Source organism: Pseudochaenichthys georgianus, chromosome 22 (genome assembly GCF_902827115.2).
Source record: "Pseudochaenichthys georgianus chromosome 22, fPseGeo1.2, whole genome shotgun sequence".
Classification (NCBI taxonomy): Eukaryota; Metazoa; Chordata; class Actinopteri; order Perciformes; family Channichthyidae; genus Pseudochaenichthys; species Pseudochaenichthys georgianus.
In genome coordinates this window covers 34,922,313-34,939,725 of record NC_047524.1, presented here as the reverse complement: position 1 = coordinate 34,939,725, position 17,413 = coordinate 34,922,313, and the positions used below count along the sequence as shown (strand labels likewise).

At 44.8% G+C, this 17,413-nt stretch overlaps 1 protein-coding gene across 4 annotated transcripts in view; it reads left to right on the top strand.

Annotated features, from left to right (window-relative positions):
• Positions 1-16,227, top strand: part of adck1 (aarF domain containing kinase 1) — a 208,608-nt gene extending 192,381 nt beyond the window's left edge. For all 4 annotated transcript variants that reach the window (XM_034111232.2, XM_034111234.2, XM_034111233.2 and 1 more), the window contains 2 exons: positions 14,840-15,033; positions 15,475-16,227. In XM_034111232.2, coding sequence (XP_033967123.1) covers positions 14,840-15,033; positions 15,475-15,634 — 354 coding nt within the window. In that variant the 3' untranslated portion in view covers positions 15,635-16,227. The remainder of the gene's footprint in view (positions 1-14,839; positions 15,034-15,474) is intronic.
• The last annotated feature ends 1,186 nt before the right edge of the window (positions 16,228-17,413 follow it).

The window sequence follows — 17,413 nt, the reverse complement described above, 5'->3', positions numbered from 1 at the left end:
GAAGCCATTATAGTTGGCACCCCACACCAGGTTCGGTCATCCACCATCACCACCATCACTTTCTCCGGCCAGGACATTACCCCAACCTGGGTGTTAAAATGGACGCCCATATGACCTTTGAGGCCCACATTAAACAGCTGTGCAAGAACTCCTTTTATCACCTCAGGAACATCGCCAAACTCCGCCCCACACTCACTCTGTCTGACGCCGAAAAGCTGGCCCATGCCTTTGTCTCCTCCAGGCTGGACAACTGCAATGCACTCCTCATCGGGATCCCTAACAAAAGCATCCAGAAGCTCCAATAAATTCAGAACAGCGCTGCTAGGATCCTGATGAGGGTGCGCAAATATGATCACATCACCCCCATCCTTAAAGCACTACACTGGCTCCCCGTGGAACTGAGGATCGAATTCAAGGTCTCCGTCCTCACCCACCAGTGTGTCCATGGAACTGCACCTCCCTACCTCAAGGAACTCCTCACCCCCCATACCTCCTTGCGGACCACCCACTCCAGCAACTCCAACTTCCTCAAACCCCCCAGGACTAAGCTCCGTACTATGGGAGAACGGGCCTTCTGCTCGGCTGCTCCCAGTCTGTGGAATGCTCTCCCCGACCAAATGAGAGCACCACAGACCGTGGAGACTTTTAAAAAAGGCCTCAAAACCCATCTCTTCAAAAGAGCCTTTGCCTAGACCTTTTTATCACCCTTTTATTTATTTTTTTATTATTTTTTGTATTGCTTTTTATTAATTCTACCGTGTTGTATAATGTTTATTTATACTGTTCATGCTCACTACTTGTAGCACTTCGGGATTTGAAATCAAATATTAAGTGCTTTATAAATGGAACCCATTATTATTATTATTAGCTGTGCGGTTTGCCTGGACTTCAGCTTGAGTCTGTAGAACGCTGGCTTGAACTTCAGCTGGAGGCTGGACTGTATGCTGTCTCTCCCCTTGTTGTGTGGCATTAACTGTGACTGTTTTGGATTTGTGTGTGTGACCTAGGCGCACCCGTCTCTCACATTCTTCACAAACTGATTTTATTATTATCTCCAAGATAAAATCATCAGTTACACTTGTGTTGCTCATGAGAGGTTTAAGGTCTCGTCTAACATATTCATATTTGTCACTTATTCCCTGATACAGTGAATGAAGAAATACTCCATGCACCAGTTTAGTGTCATACTGAAACTCTGAGCTACCTTGTTGGGTAGCAAAAATTACTCTCTGCTTTAGCCCCATTACACGATACATGAACTGTTGTGGGCATTCTTTGTCCTGTTGTTTTGTATTGCTAAGCTCCTGAAATAGCTCTGCACTACTCTTATCTTGCAAATGTGCTCTGAGGAAACGCTTGAGCTCAGCTACAGTTAACCCATCTTTGGTCATCAGCATGTCTTTAAAGTTACCAGGCTTGATTATCTTCAAAACAGTGCAGATTACCTCTGCCTCACCGAAATTCTCAGATAACCCTTCATCAATCTGCCTACACAGTGAGGTATAGCTAACATCAGAATCTGAGTCAGAAATGTGTCCACTGTGAATCTTAAATTCTCTATGTGGCAGTAAAGCAGCAACATCCGACAACTTAATCAAATTAGTTACCTGGCTGGTTACAACTGGTGACTTGTCTGCTTTAACATTCATTACTGAAGGTGTAGCTTGTGTTTCAGTCTCTGTATTTAACTCACGGTGCTCTTCTACAGCCTCTGACAGTTGCTGTAGTTCAGTGATGAGGTCGCTGAAGACTAACAGCCGGGACATGCCTTGGTCCTCTTGACTTGCCAACTGGTCACTTTTCAGAAAGTCCACGATGAAGTCATAGAGTTCCACATCTGTTGCATCATCCCCTGATAGCTCTTCTTCTGCCTCATCATCAATCGACGCTGCCAGCTTGTAGAGCACATCACTTTCGTTGAAGTTAATCAGCTGATGAAGCTGCACCTGGATGTCCCTTCGCAGATCTTTTATAGCAGACATCTCTCAAATAGCAGGAGTTCAGCACGTTGTTTCAAATCTTGGTGTCAGGTTCATTTACGGATGCTGTCCTCAGGAAAAAAAAACACTTATCCCGGACGATCCCCCAAATATTACTGGCCTCAGGCCTAGAGGTACCTGGGCCAGCAGCAGACCCTACCTCTGTATATGAAAAACACACGAGGCAGACATGTTAGCTTGTTTGTAGCTCAACTGCAGGATTTAATCTGCTAATTTGGAAACAATCCATAACAAAAACATTTATCCATGCTCATTTCCATGAGGCAACAAGACCATAGATCAATAAGGCCACAGCATCCACATAACAACGATGACATCATGGTAAAAATACAACAGAAATGTACAATAAAATCGTCACACTCAGAACTCACTGTTATCCTCACACTCAAATTTCAATGCAATACACACACTTCAAAGAAACATATACAACCTATATGCATAAACACAATCTACCTCTCAGTCATTTACATCATACACCAAGCAACACGTGTCTACATAGTACTGTGTAACCTTAGCGTTAGCTCCGCTAGCCGTTAGCTCCGCTAGCCGTTAGCTCCGCTAGCCATTAGCTCCGCTAGCCGTTAGCTCCGCTAGCGTCACATTGCACATAACTATACATAACTGCCTAAAACAACGATTAGACATATCACACTCAATCACAACACACTCATAACACTTATACCCCTTATACTGGGACACTATGATGTCATTTGAAGGACTTATAACCCACCTGTATATGAAAAACACACGAGGCAGAAATGTTAGCTTGTTTGTAGCTCAACTGCAGGATTTAATCTGCAGGTTTCTGCCCTTGCAGGGTTCTAGATCCTCCCGAGTGGTATCGCCCTCTAGTGAGCAGTCCGCCACACAGTTGCAATGTAATACCGTTTAATGACTACTAAAGAGACAACAATAAAAAATACGGGGTTGACACTTTTTTAACTTAACTTATTTTTTTAACAATTAACTGGTTTAACCCTTGACATATACAATTCACAAGTGGACCTTTAATAAAAAAGTTTGAGTACCCCTGCCCTAGAGGATGTGAGGTCATCACAAATAAAACAGGTTCACATGGATAGGATACTAGATAAGTGTGCACACTCATTATATACACGACACATTTTTCTTGGATTTTTTAACACTATAGTCCCTAATATATTTGTAGAAAGGCAGGAAATTAAAGTAATTAAATTGAGAAAATGTTTCATTGCGGAGGACCCCCTGTTTTGTGTGTCCCCCACTTCTCAAATCAAAGTTACACTCTTGACTACCATGGACAAAACCGTAATGGAAGTACCAAAAAGTCCAACAGATCAAGCTGCTGTTAGAGGCTGGCCTACATGAATAGCAGATTCAAATTCAGAAAGGATCTTTATCTCTGGGGTCATTTTAGAAATCATTCCTTTTATTATTATGATAATCTTACAAGGCTTATAGCAGCCTTTGATGTCTTCCACATGGAAATGAATTGATAGCTGTGATGGACAGTTTCCTCACCTGTGGCTTTCTTTGTTTCAGGACTTGCACTGACTCGGGTTTCCTGAGCTTCCTTGTTGTTTTTTAACATGTATTTCCTGTGAGCATGGGAGAGACTGCAGAAACAGTTTATCTGTGTCAGGATGTTGACTAGCTGTCTGTCTCTCTGTGTGCCTGTCAACTCTCTGGTTATCTGAACCGACAGCTCTGACAATGCTGCTGTCACACACAAATACACACACTCACAGTTTCAAAACTGTTACAAACAGGGCTACAGAATATTTTAGAAATGCTGTCATAGAAAAAAAACTCTCACCTTAACTGGTTAACCCGAATGGAGCCTATGGGCTCAGAACAGTCTCATAATACACACATGCACACAGAAGGATTCACACTTGTATTTCATGATCCGCAACAGGATTCACACTTGTATTTCCGGATCCACACTTGTGTTTTTCAATGCACACACAAATGTGTTCCGTTTCATATACATGTAAATAAAATCCAAATACAGAAAAAAGTTTTACATATGTATTTTTCCATCCATCTTCTCCCGCTTATCTGTGGTCGGGTCGCGGGGGTAGCAGTTCCAGCAGAGAGCCCCAAACTTTATTTTCCCTGGCGACATCAACCAGCTCTGACTGGGGGATCCCAAGGCGCTCCCAGGCCGGCGAAGAGATATAATCCCTCCACCTGGTCCTAGGTCTACCCCTTGGTCTCTTCCCAGCTGGACATGCCTGGAACACCTCCCTAGGGAGGCGCCCAGGTGGCATTCTAACTAGGTGCCCGAACCACCTCAACTGGCTCCTTTCGACGCGAAGGAGGAGCGGCTCAACTCCGAGTCCCTCCCTGATGACTGAACTTCTCACCTTATCCCTAAGGGAGACACCAGCCACCCGGCGGAGGAAACCCATCTCGGCCGCTTGTATCCGCGATCTCGTTCTTTCGGTCATGACCCATCCTTCATGACCATAGGTGAGGGTAGGAACGAAAATGGCCCGGTAGACAGAGAGCTTTGGCTTCTGGCTCAGCTCCCTTTTCGTCACAACGGTGCGGTAAAGCGACTGCAGTACTGCTCCCGCTGCTCCGATTCTCCGGCCCATCTCACGCTCCATTGTTCCCTCACTCGAGAACAAGACCCCGAGATACTTGAACTCCTTCACTTGGGGTAAGGACTCATTCCCTACTTGGAGTGGACAGTCCAACGGTTTCCTGCTGAGAACCATGGCCTCAGATTTGGAGGTGCTGATCCTCATCCCAGCCGCTTCACACTCGGTTGCGAACCGATCCAGTGAGTGCTGAAGGTCGCAGACCGATGAAGCCATTAGAACCACATCATCTGCAAAAAGCAGTGGTGCAATCCTTAGTCCACCGAACTGCAGACCCCCTTCCCCACGACTACGCCTCAAAATCCGATCAATGTATATTACAAACAGGATTGGTGACAAAGCGCAGCCCTGGCGGAGGCCAACCCTCACCGGAAATGGGTCCGACTTACTGCCGAGGACCCGGACACAGCTCTCGCTTTGGGAGTACAGAGATTGGATGGCCCTGAGTAGAGACCCCCTCACCCCATACTCCCGCAGCACCTCCCACAGTAACTCCCTAGGAACTCGGTCATAAGCCTTCTCCAAGTCTACAAAACACATGTAGACCGGAGAAGCGTACTCCCAGGCCCCCTCCAGGATCCTTGCCAGAGTAAAAAGCTGATCCGCCGTTCCACGACCAGGACGGAATCCGCATTGTTCCTCCTCAATCTGAGGTTCGACAATCGGCCTGACCCTCCTTTCGAGTACCTTAGAGTAAACTTTCCCGGGGAGGCTGAGTAGTGTGATGCCTCTGTAATTGGCACACACCCTCTGATCCCCCTTTTTAAAAAGGGGAACCACCACCCCGGTCTGCCACTCCTTCGGTACTGTTTCCGACTTCCACACAACGTTGATGAGACGTGTCAACCATGACAGTCCCTCAACACCCAGAGCCTTCAGCATTTCCGGGCAGATCTCATCCACCCCCGGGGCTTTGCCACTGTGGAGTTGTTTGACGACCTCAGTGACATCCCCCCGGGAGATTGGTGTTGATCCCCCGTCATACTCCAGCTCTGCCTCTAACATAGAGGGCGGAGTTGTCGGGTTCAGGAGTTCCTCAAAGTGTTCCTTCCAACGCCCTAACACTCCATCAGTTGAGGTCAACAACGTCCCATCCTTACTGTACACAGCTTGTATGGTTCCCTGCTTCCCCCTCCTGAGGTGTCGGAGAGTTTTCCAGAACAACTTTGGTGCCGCCTGAAAGTCCTTCTCCGAACTTCTCCCACACCCGCTGCTTTGCCTCGGCCACGGATGAGGCTGCTGCCCTTCGGGCCTGTCGGTACCTTGCAACTGCCTCGGGAGTCCCCCAGGATAACAAATCCCTGAAGGCCTCCTTCTTCAGTCGGACGGCTTCCCTGACCACCGGTGTCCACCAGGAGGTTTGAGGGTTACCGCCCCTTGAGGCACCTAGGACCTTGAGACCACAGCTCCCCGCCGCGGCTTCGGCAATAGAGGCTTTGAACACCGACCACTCTGGTTCAATGTCCCCAACCTCCACAGGAATGCCCGAAAAGCTCCGCCGGAGGTGTGAGTTGAAGGCCTCCTGAACTAAGGCCTCCTCCAGACGTTCCCAGTTCACCCGAACTACACGTTTGGGCTTACCAGGTCTATCCAGAGGCTTCCCCCGCCACTCGACCCAACTCACCACCAGATGGTGATCAGTTGACAACTCCGCCCCTCTCTTTACCCGAGTGTCCAAAACATACGGCCTCAGGTCCGATGATACGATAACGAAATTGATCATGGACCTTCTGCCTAGGGTGCTCTGGTACCACGTACACTTATGAGCATCCTTATGTTCGAACATGGTCTTTGTTATAGCCAATCCATGACTAGCACAGAAGTCCAGTAACAAACCACCAGATCAGGGGGGCCGTTCCTCCCAATCATGCCCCTCCAAGTGTCTCCATCATTGCCCACATGTGCGTTGAAGTCTCCCAGCAAGATTAAAGAGTCCCCTTCAGGAGCCCCATACAGGACTCTTTCCAGGGTCTCCAAGAAGGCCGTATGTATTTTTGATCCTCACATATTTGTTTTCCGTTTAAAACCTCTGCACCTACACACGCAAACCACTTTCTGTGCACGGATTGCTGTGCATTCGTGTGTGGGTTTTTTGAGACTCCCCTGACGCTCATCCGATTCGTACTTGTAATTGTTTCTATCTATAGCCAATCAGATGTCTCCTTCATTCTAAGCCAATCACATGAGCGCGCCCGCACGAGGGTATGATTTATTGCGTTCATGACACTTCATATACGCATTTTGCGTATTCAGCTCGCTAAACAGAGGACGGAGCTTCAGGTGATCATGCGGAGCTGCGTGTCTCCGTCAGACTCAGCAGCTGATCTGATCTCTCTCGCGTCCGGTTACACTTCACTCGCGTTTATGTCCATATCGATCAGATCCAGCTCTCCTGATCGGCCTTTATAGAGAGCACTGATCAAACTATTGAGAGTGAATATCGGCCGATAATGACCGGCGGGGCTCCCCCCCGTTGACAGTTCACTGTCTAGCACTGGCTTCATAGTGCACTGATCGATTAGGCTAAGCTAACCTGTAGCTGCTCCCTCCACACTCACAACAACTTCATGCAGACATAAATAAAGCAGCTGTATTCGCCACACAGGAAACACACATTTAAAACGGTTTTGCCGGTTTTTGTTTTTGTGTACACAAGCATTCATCAATGGTTCATCAATGGTTCGGAAAGTGGCGCTGTACCTTAATAATATAAAGTATTTGCGTGCATTTCCTGTTGGCAATGTACTGAGAGTGAAGGTGTCCTGACATTAGCGCTTGCAGGCAGGCTCCGTCGACCCGTCAGCTCCGGACAGCGCAAAATGCGTACATGAAGCGCTACGTCATGAACGCAAGAAATCATACCCTCGTGGGGGCGCGCTCATGTGATTGGCTGAGAATTGAGGAGACATCTGATTGTTTATAGATAGAAAAAATTACAAATACGAATCGGCTGACAGTCAGGGGAGTCTCAAAAAACCCACACACGAATGCACAGCGATCCGTGCACAGAAAGCGTTTTGTGTTTGCAGGTTCAGAGGTATTAAACGGAAAACTAATATGTGAGGATCAAAAATACACATGTCAAACTTTTTTCTGCAGTTGGATTTTATTTACATGTATATGAAACGGAACACATTTGTGTGTGCATTGAAAAACACAAGTGTGGATCCGGAAATACAAGTGTGAATCCTTTTGCGGATCATGAAATACAAGTGTGAATCCTTCTGTGTGCATGTGTGTATTATGAGACTGTGCTGAGCCCATATGAGCCTGCCCAGGAGAGAGGCGGATGCGGAGGCGATTTACTATCAGGCCAGCTAGAAAAGTCCCAAACCCGGTCTCCTAAAAATTACGTTCCCACAAATCTAAACTGCATTCTCAATTACGTTTAACTAGAAACGTATTTTCTCCCACGTTACGTTTGTTATGAACGTATCTCAAATACGTTTATTTTCTACATATCTTCTAGAAACATATTTTCTCTCACGTTACGTTTGTTATGAACGTATCTTAAATACGTTTATTTTCTACATATCTTTGCCATTTATTGTCTTGCTTATAATAATGATAGTCATTTATAAATATCATTTTAGAGCACACATTTGAAATCGAGAATCGGGCTCGATATATGGTTAAATTAAAATCAGTAGGTGAGGCTGTAATTTTGCCAGCTGTTACTCTCATGAGCGAGGCAGACATTAATAGTTTGTAACATGCCAAAAAAGCTGCTGTGTCGTTTATTGCACCTCAAACATTAAAACAAATCCAGAGTTAGGTTTTTCTGTACTTCTTCTAAGAAAAAAGGACAGTAAAAGAAGAGCTCTGTCAATGTGGCTTCAGGCTTGATCGCCATTCAAATGACAGCATTGGTTTCCCCAAAAGTGGGTGGGGCTGTAAAGTGACGTCGATTTTACTCTCATCTATGGACATGATATACATATATTGCTATATTTAACCATATATCAAGCCCGATCGTCGATTTCAAATTATTTAATGTAATTGTTTGCCTGTCTCGCCATTGTAATTGGGCTCTTTGAATATCCAAAAATCCATGGTTTTCTTAAATTTCGGATTGGAAAAAACTTTTTATTTTTTTATTATCATCCAAACAGTCTCTTTCGCTGGTATATTAAGGCACTGTGGCTTATTCAAAACCATTCTATTTATTTTAACGTAAATTACATGCCAGTGTTTTATCTTTTTATTTAGCGATTTGTTAGGTTGGTCGACACCTCTTTTAGCAGAAACAAAGGCTACATTAATGTATTAAATCGATGTTAATCCATGTGTGTGGAGGGTGCAGCGAGCCGTTTGGCTGATGCAGAGCGGAGTGCACGTGCTGGGGTGTATGGTTTAACCATGTCCTGGATGTAAGAAGGGCCAGATCCATTCACAGCATGGAACGCTAGTACCATTGTCTTGAAGTGGATTCTAGCAGTTACTGGAAGCCAGTGGAGGGAGCGGAGGGGTGTGGGAAAATGTTGGAAGGTTGAAGAACAGACAAGCCGCTGAATTCTGGATGAGCTGCAGAGGTCGGATGGCACATGCAGGTAGACCAGCTAGGAGGGAGTTGCAATAGTCTAGGCGTGAGATGACGAGAGCCTGGGCCAGAACCTGCGTTGTTTTCTGGGTCAGGTGGGGACGTATCCTCCTGATGTTGTAAAGTGTGTATCTGCAGCAGCGGGTTGTAGCAGCGATGTTTGCAGTGAAGGACAGTTTGTTATCTAGGGTCACACCCAGATTCCTTGCAGTCTGAGTCGGGGAAACAACAGAGGGGCCGATGTTGATTGTTAGGTCAAGAGTGGGACAATCTTGTCCCAGAAGAAAAAGCAGTTCAGTTGAGCTTGAGGTGGTGAGCAGACATCCACTGAGAGATGTCAGCTAGACAAGCAGAGATGTGTGAGACGACCTGGGTCATAATTAATTGGGTGTCGTCAACGTAGCAATGGTATGAAAAACCAGACGGGCTAATTACCGATCCGAGCGAGTTTGTGTACAGGGAGAAGAGGAGGGGATCAAGAACAGAGCCCTGAGGGACCCCTGTAGGTAGTTGACAAGGGTCAGACTCGGACCCTCTCCAAGTGACCCTGTAGGTGCGGTCTTTGAGGTATGAGGTGAGCAGGGAAAGTGCAGAGCCTGAAACTCCAAGTTCTTGGAGAGTGCGAAGGAGGATCTGATGATTCACTGTGTCGAATGCAGCAGACAGGTCCAACAGGATGATGACAGAGGAGAGGGAGGCTGCTTTAGCCGTGTGCAGTTCCTCAGAGACAGCAAGGAGAGCAGTTTCTGTGGAGTGACCTGCCTTGAAACCAGACTGGTGCGGATCCAGAAGGTTGTTCTGATGGAGATAACAGGAGAGTTGTTTAAAGATAGCGCGTTCAAGTGTTTTAGACAGGAACAGGAGGAGAGAGACAGGCCTGTAGTTTATAACATCAGACGGGTTGAGAGTGGGTTTCTTTAGGAGAGGGTTTACTCTTGCCTCCTTGAGACTGTTTGGAAAGTGACCAGAAGTTAGAGAAGTGTTGATTAAATGGGAGAAAAACAGTAGAATATCAGGAGCGATAGTCTGAAGGAGGTTTGAGGGGATAGGGTCCAGAGGACAGGTGGTAGGGCGGGCATAGGTAATGAGGGTAAGAATCTCACTTGGAGAGAGAGGGGAAACGGAGGTCAGTGTGCGGGTGGAAGGAGGGTCTGGTGACCCAGTGGTGAGTAAAGGTGAGTCAGAAAAAGAAGAGCGAATATCATCAACCTGTTTTTCAAAGTGGTTAACAAAGTCGCTTGACAGAAGTGAGGAAGTGGAGGGGCTTTGGGGGGGTCCAAGTGGGTGGAGAAGATGGAAAAAAAGATGTTTTTTTGGGATTAGAATAGGAAGATTGGATCTTATCTTGAAAGAAAGTGCTTTTTGCCTGTGAGATCGAAGCAGAGAAAGAGGAGAGCCTGATAGGTTAGGAGGTCATCAAGGTGTTTGGATTTCCACCGTTTCGGCTCTGCTGCCCGAAGTATGGTTCTATTAGCACGCAGTGCGTCATTTAGCCAGGGAGCAGGAGGGGACTGACGAGCCTGCCGAGATGTGAGAGGACAGAGAGAGTCCAGAGAGGAGGAGAGAGTAGAGAGGAGAGTTTCTGCAGCAGAGTTTGGAGGCAGGAGTTGGAACGAGGGGAACGAGGGGAGAGGGAACGGAGGTTACGGCGGACAGGTGCAGGATGAGAAGAGATTAGTTTGTTATTTTTGGAAAGGGGTAGAGAGAATGAAATGAAGAAGTGATCGGATGTGTGGAGCGGGTTTACAGAGAGGTTAGAAGTAGTGCAGTTCCTTGAGAATATGAGATCAAGGACATTGCCAGCTTTATGAGTTGGTTGGGATGGAGACAGTGAGAAAGCAAAGGCGGTTAAAAGAGATGTTAGTTCAGATATCTTCCCTGTCTGGAGGTTGAAGTCTCCGAGAAGTACAGCAGGAGGGCCAGTTTCAGGGATGTGTGAGAGGAGATGATCTAACTCCTCCAAGAAGTCCCCCAAGGCGCCTGGTGGACGGTAGAGAACAACAATGGTTAATTGTACAGGATGGGTTACTGTGATGGCATGTAATTCAAAGGTGGAAGGAGTGAAGTTAGGTAGCTTGAAGAGGGAAAAGCTCCATTTGGGAGAGAGCAGGAGACCAGTGCCACGTGGAGCATGTGGGATCGACGATAGCAGGGCGGTTATATTGATTAGGAGATGCAAGGGGCCATTAATAATTGCGAGAGGACACATGAACAGGAATGGAGAATATTAGTGATTGCAGTGTGACGCTGAAGCTTCAAACGGAGCTTCAACCCTGGACTTTCTTCCTATTCCATAGAAGCAGTGATTCAAAGCTTGCTTCAAATCACGTGACATATGACGTCAGAAGCAGCAACTGCTTCAAATCACGTGACATGTGACGTCCGAAGCAGCAACTGCTTCATTTCCTGAATTAATCACTTGACTGGTTCACGGTCCATTCACGCGATTCCCAATGCACTGCCTCGTCTCGATTCTGACAGGTGACAGGTTGAAACAGTTTCGAATTTGAGCGCTTCAACACTTTATGACCGCTCTAAACAATGCGCAATGTGTGGGTTGTTGTCGTAGTTTGCGTTGTTGCTGTTGAGTTGTTGTTGGTATTGCATTTGAATTGTATCATTATAGAGCAAGCCAGGAAGAAAGATAGGTCGTTCTGGCTCGGGAAACACTTCGAAATGGGGAGAAGTTGTGAACAAAAAGACAATGAGTAATATAAAAACAGTTCAGTAGTTTAAGGAATAGATAGCCCAGTGGATAGAGCCAGCGGCCCGAATGTGGCGATGACCTCCGCACAGCTGGTTCAAAGCCTGGAATGGATGAACTTTTAAATCATTGCTTTTCAACTTTGATAACTGATAAAAGGCCCTCTCCGCCCAAAAACACGTCTAGCACTCTCTAGTCTCTTCTCAATAACCCAATACACACAATTATCAATCTTTAATTTAAAATAGAACATGATATTCAGTCTTAGTGTGTGTGTGCATCGAATATTTTTCAAGGCAAAGATACGTTAAACCCACTGCAGCCTTGCACTTCGCCAGGAGAGGTCGCTGTAACTGAAGCTTCGAGAAATTAACCTATTTCCGACACAATTGTCCAAGTGGTTCGATGCTTCATTCAAAGCTTCATTTTGCCATCACTAGAGAATATATACATTACATTACATTACATTTAGCTGACGCTTTTATCCAAAGCGACTTACAATAAGTACATTCGACTAGTGATGGCAGTTTGACACTGAAGCTTCGAACGGAGCTTCAACCCAGGACTTCCTATTCCATGGAAGCAGTGCTTCGAAGCTTGCTTCAAATCACGTGACATATGACGTCCGAAGCAGCAACTGCTTCAAATCACGTGACATGTGACGTCCGAAGCAGCAACTGCTTCATTTCCTGAATCACTTGACTGGTTTGCGGTCCATTCACGCGATTCAATGCACTGCCTCGTCTCGATTCTGACAGGTGACAGGTTGAAACAGTTTCAAACTTGAGTGCTTCAACACTTTATGACCGCTCTAAACAATGTGCAATGTGTGGGTTGTTGTCGTAGTTTGCGTTGTTGCTGTTGAGTTGTTGTTGGTATTGCATTTTAATTGTAGTATCATTATAGAGCAAGCCAGGAAGAAAGATAGGTCGTTCTGGCTCGGGAAACACTTCGAAATGTGGAGAAGTTGTGAACAAAAAGACAATTATCAGTAATATAAAAACAGTTAAATATTTCAAGGAATAGATAGCCCAGTGGGTACAGCCGGCGGCCCGAATGCGGCGATGTCCTCCGCAGCTGGTTCAAAGCCCGGAATGGACGTATTTTAATCATTGCTTTTCTTTAATGACTGATAAAAGGCCCTGTCCGCCCAAAAATATGTCTAGCACTCTCTAGTCTCTTCTCAATAACCCAATACACACAATTATCAATCTTTAATTGCAAATAGAACATGATATTCAGTCTTAGTGTGTGTGCATCGAATATTTTTCAAGGCAAAGATACGTTAAACCCACTGCAGCCTTGCACTTCGCCAGGAGAGGTCGCTGTAACTGAAGCTTCGAGAAATGAACCTATTTCCGACACAATTTTCCAAGTGGTTCGACGCTTCATTCAAAGCTTCATTTTGCCATCACTACATTCGACATACATGTTTTAGCATGAGGGGATCAAAACACCAGCGATACTTCGCTCAGTCCAAGTAGGATGAGCCTCCCTCGTGACTCCCACAGGACTCTATTGTCTGACGCTCCAAGAAAATGCTGCCTAAAATGGACACAAGTCCTGATTGCTGAGTTGTCACAGCTGTGGGGCCACGCCCCTTTAATTAGTTAACTCTCTGCAGCTGATGGGCACCAGTAGAAACTGTGTCACTTCACACAATCAGTTGAGCCTCCAGGCCTTTTGTCATGCACTTTTTACAGACACATTTCAGAATAAACCCTGGCTACAGAGGTTATAAAGTTAACCCTAATACAATTACCCTTAGTAAAGCATTTAGTATTTGTACAATTGTTTAAATCAAAGTCAACCCTAAGAAGCAGATGGTACAGTTTTAAGATTTCTGTAATAATAAGTTACCCAGATTTCTGCCTGAAAAACAGGTATTTTAGCTGTTCTGAGATTCCAGAACACAATTTTAGCAAGATGAACTACAAAATATTTATACAGAGTAGACTGAAACAGAGAAGTCTAAAAACAAAATAGAACTTACACAGGTTTCTGGAAACAGCAGTTAATCCTATCTGGTCGAGTTTGCACACTGTGTACCCACAGCGTTCTTAAGATGTTTAATGTTGTTGTTGTAGACGGTGCTAATGGTGGCTTAAAATTGCTCTGACAGTTGATGATGTTTTAAAAAAAGTTCGTTTTACAGTATCTATTGGGAAATATAAACCTAAATATTGTTTGTGCTTCTATTCAGAGTAGTGAACGCTATACAAAGGTATTTCTCCTCCCACTCCTGGTTTACTTTGTGTCTGAGTTTTCGAAATAACTAACTGTTTGTAAGCTTGCTTTCCACTTTGTTCCATGACTAATAGTGTGATTTAGGCCCGCTGATGTGCAGCAGGGAGAGGCCTTTGAAGTAGAGCTGGACACTGACACTCAAACACACATCTTTAACATCAAAGAGACAAATAGTGATAATTGTGGCAAAATTATTCCCTCTTTCATCATTTCCTTCCTCTATGCTGTGATTGATAGTGTGTTGTCATTTCTGCTAGGGTCAAAACTCAGTACATTTTGGAAAATCTTTTTTCCTCATGATATCAACACCACCTGTCCCCGGTGCATCTCTTTTTTGTCTCAGTCATCAGACTCTTCGCTAATTTTAGATTTGTATCCACACAATTTAGGGAAAAGCCTTTGAATCCAATTCCTTGCTCAAGGGCACAATGCCACAAAACGACAAGCTTTATTCAAAAGGAAAGTCTTAAGCCTGCTTTTAGATGTGGAGAGGGAGTCTGACTCCTAAACACAAACTGGGATTCTGTTCTTGGAATATTATGCCCTATTGGGACAGTATGGAACTATGAGCTCTTTATGATAGGATAGAGCCTGACATGAAGGGCTTTGTAGGCAAGAATAAGAGTTCAACATTTTACTGGGAGCAAGTGCAGAGCCGTTAAATATAGGAGTGTATGTGATCTTTTTTTCTCATTCTTGTCACTACATGTGTGGATCCAGTAAAGACACAGCTTGTCTTCCTATGTGTCTTCCCCGGCAGGATGTAGAGATCCAGACCAATGCGGCTCAGTACCTCCCTCAGATTAGCGAGCTGCTGAACAGAGTTCCCCGGCAGATGCTGCTGCTGCTGAAGACCAACGATCTGCTCAGGGGCATCGAGACCACCTTACAGACCAGAGCCTCGTCCTCGTCCTTCATTAACATGTCCCGCTGCTGCATACGTGCTATGGCCAGGTCAGCAGAGTTGTTCTCTCCTCTCTAGTGACGTGGAACAGGAATAAAACCTGGAAATTAGTCAGCTTTTACCACTTCCCCTGGCTCAAAGTAAAACAAAATGTGTTGTTGAATGTTATCCTGAAAAAGGTCTGAGGTTAACCCAAGCTGAAGAGTTTTGTTCTAGAACATAAAATACGTCAGTAAATACCCCACTGGTCTGAGGCTTCTATGACTCATAAGAACAGCTAACAATTGACTAAATGCGAATATTAAAGGTCAAGACGCTGATCATTAGCCGCTTTTAGCTTAGCTGTGGTGAGGTGAAGTCATGTGACTGTGCTGTAGTTCCTTTATAGCCTAACGTTAGCAATTTTCTTTAAAAAATCGTAAAAGTGGTGTTAATATGTGGAGATTATCCTGCTAAACTAAACAGTTCCTGACTCTTGACCCCGCTGACAGGCACAGGAGAAGTAAGGCCCGGTCCAGGAGCAGGCGGGTGCAGGTCACGCTGGCGGAGTGTGTGCAGCTGTGCGGGCTCAGTGTGTACGAGCTGCTGCTCTGGGTGAAGGGCTGCCGGCTGGGAACCTGGCTCACTGCTCTGCTCACATTTCTGCATTGAGACACAGGAAACAGTGGCTGTAGCTCTTATTGCATGTTAAACAATGTTGAACATGTGCTCATACACACACGGATTACTATTATGGTATTGACTCATTTCGAAACTGTATAGATATACAGTATACATGGACATAACATTCTGGTGTCTCTGGAAACCGATCTGTCCAGTCAGCTGTATTGAGACACTTTAAAAAAAAAAAAAATGTCATTTTCTCAAGATACATTATTTGTTTTAGTCTTATGAAAATCAATATGATTATTTTCAATTATATTTTTTTATAAACTTGAAATTGACTTGAACCATTACATTAGACAGGGAATACATAACCTGTGTTCACAGAGTATCTGCAAACTGTCATACAGCTGCAGGAATACAGGCTGGTGGGAACATTTTCGGTCAAAAAATGGTTACAGTCTGTTAGTGTCAAAGCTCCTACTTACATTGTTCATGAATTTTCGGTTATATTTATCGTATTATTTAATGTTGTTGGCCTTGTCCTACCACTTACCGTGAGTACCGAGAATACACAAAAACACAATAACTTGGTTGGATGTTCTAATGTTAATGAGTTATTATTAAAGTATACTATTTCATTTGTTGCTTTCCTGTTTGTTTGAGGATCATTATTGTCATTTGCATTACACTGTTGCACAACAAAATGCATGGGACCATGTGAGGAGAGAGGAAGTGAGATAATATGTTTTTAAGAGCAATGGGACGTCCTTTCTTCCCAGTCACGTTTTAAAGTGTTGTCGTGTAAGAAACAACATGCTCCCGTTGATTGCAAACGCTCCGGAGGTTCTCTTATTCACAAATAACCCTCTCTGGAAAATCCTAAATTGTAGGATATTTTGGCCATTAAAATGCTTTTTTATTAGATTTCTAGCGAGAAGTGTATATTGTACTTTTATAATCTACGTCCAGTGGATGTGTAGGATCTATAGTTTGATAGATATTACGAAGATGATTTGAGGTCTCGCCAGGAGAACGTGTACAGTATATGCGGCAGCTTCCATGTAAAGTTAGCGCCAACCCTCACGGGGTGAAAACAGTATTTCCAGTCTCGAAGTTTTCATAACAAAACCGGAAGTATTCCCCTCACTGTCAAATGATTACACAGTGATATCTGCAGTACTCATCCACTAAAACACATCAGTTTATCCTTGTTAATTACACAATATTGATTGGTTTAAATTGTGTAAAATGCTTTTGTGTTTTTAACCTTCGATTCGGAGAAACAAATAGTTTTTTTGGAGTTTAGACACTACAGAGTTTCCAAAGACACTACACTACCCAGAATCCTCAGCTATCGTTTGGGACTACAACATCCGCTTTCCTTTATAAACCCCATGATTAGTCCTCAAGCTCTGTGATTGGATGTTGGAGTGGCAGTGCGACAAGGTTACGCCGAGCGTCACAGCTCTTTGAAATGGAATGGAACAACGGCAGACTATCCAAAACTGGACTCGGACGGGTCCAGCCCAGCCCTCCCCCCCAGAATTACACTTGCTGGCTATTGTGTGTTTCGCAAAATGTTCTATGGCACGTCTCTACTGGGAATTGTAGTTTTAAAAGACGTTTTCGTATTTCCCACAATTAGAAGTTGCCAGTATTAAACTGTACATCCCTGGAGGTTCAGGGGACAGGAAACACTCAAATGTAAAACATATAATTAATAAATGGGTGAAAATTGCTTGTGCCCATAATGGGCAGCATTAATATATACCCAGATGCCAGCTAAGGTCAGAGGAGCTTTATTTAACAGCTGGTCTTATGTCT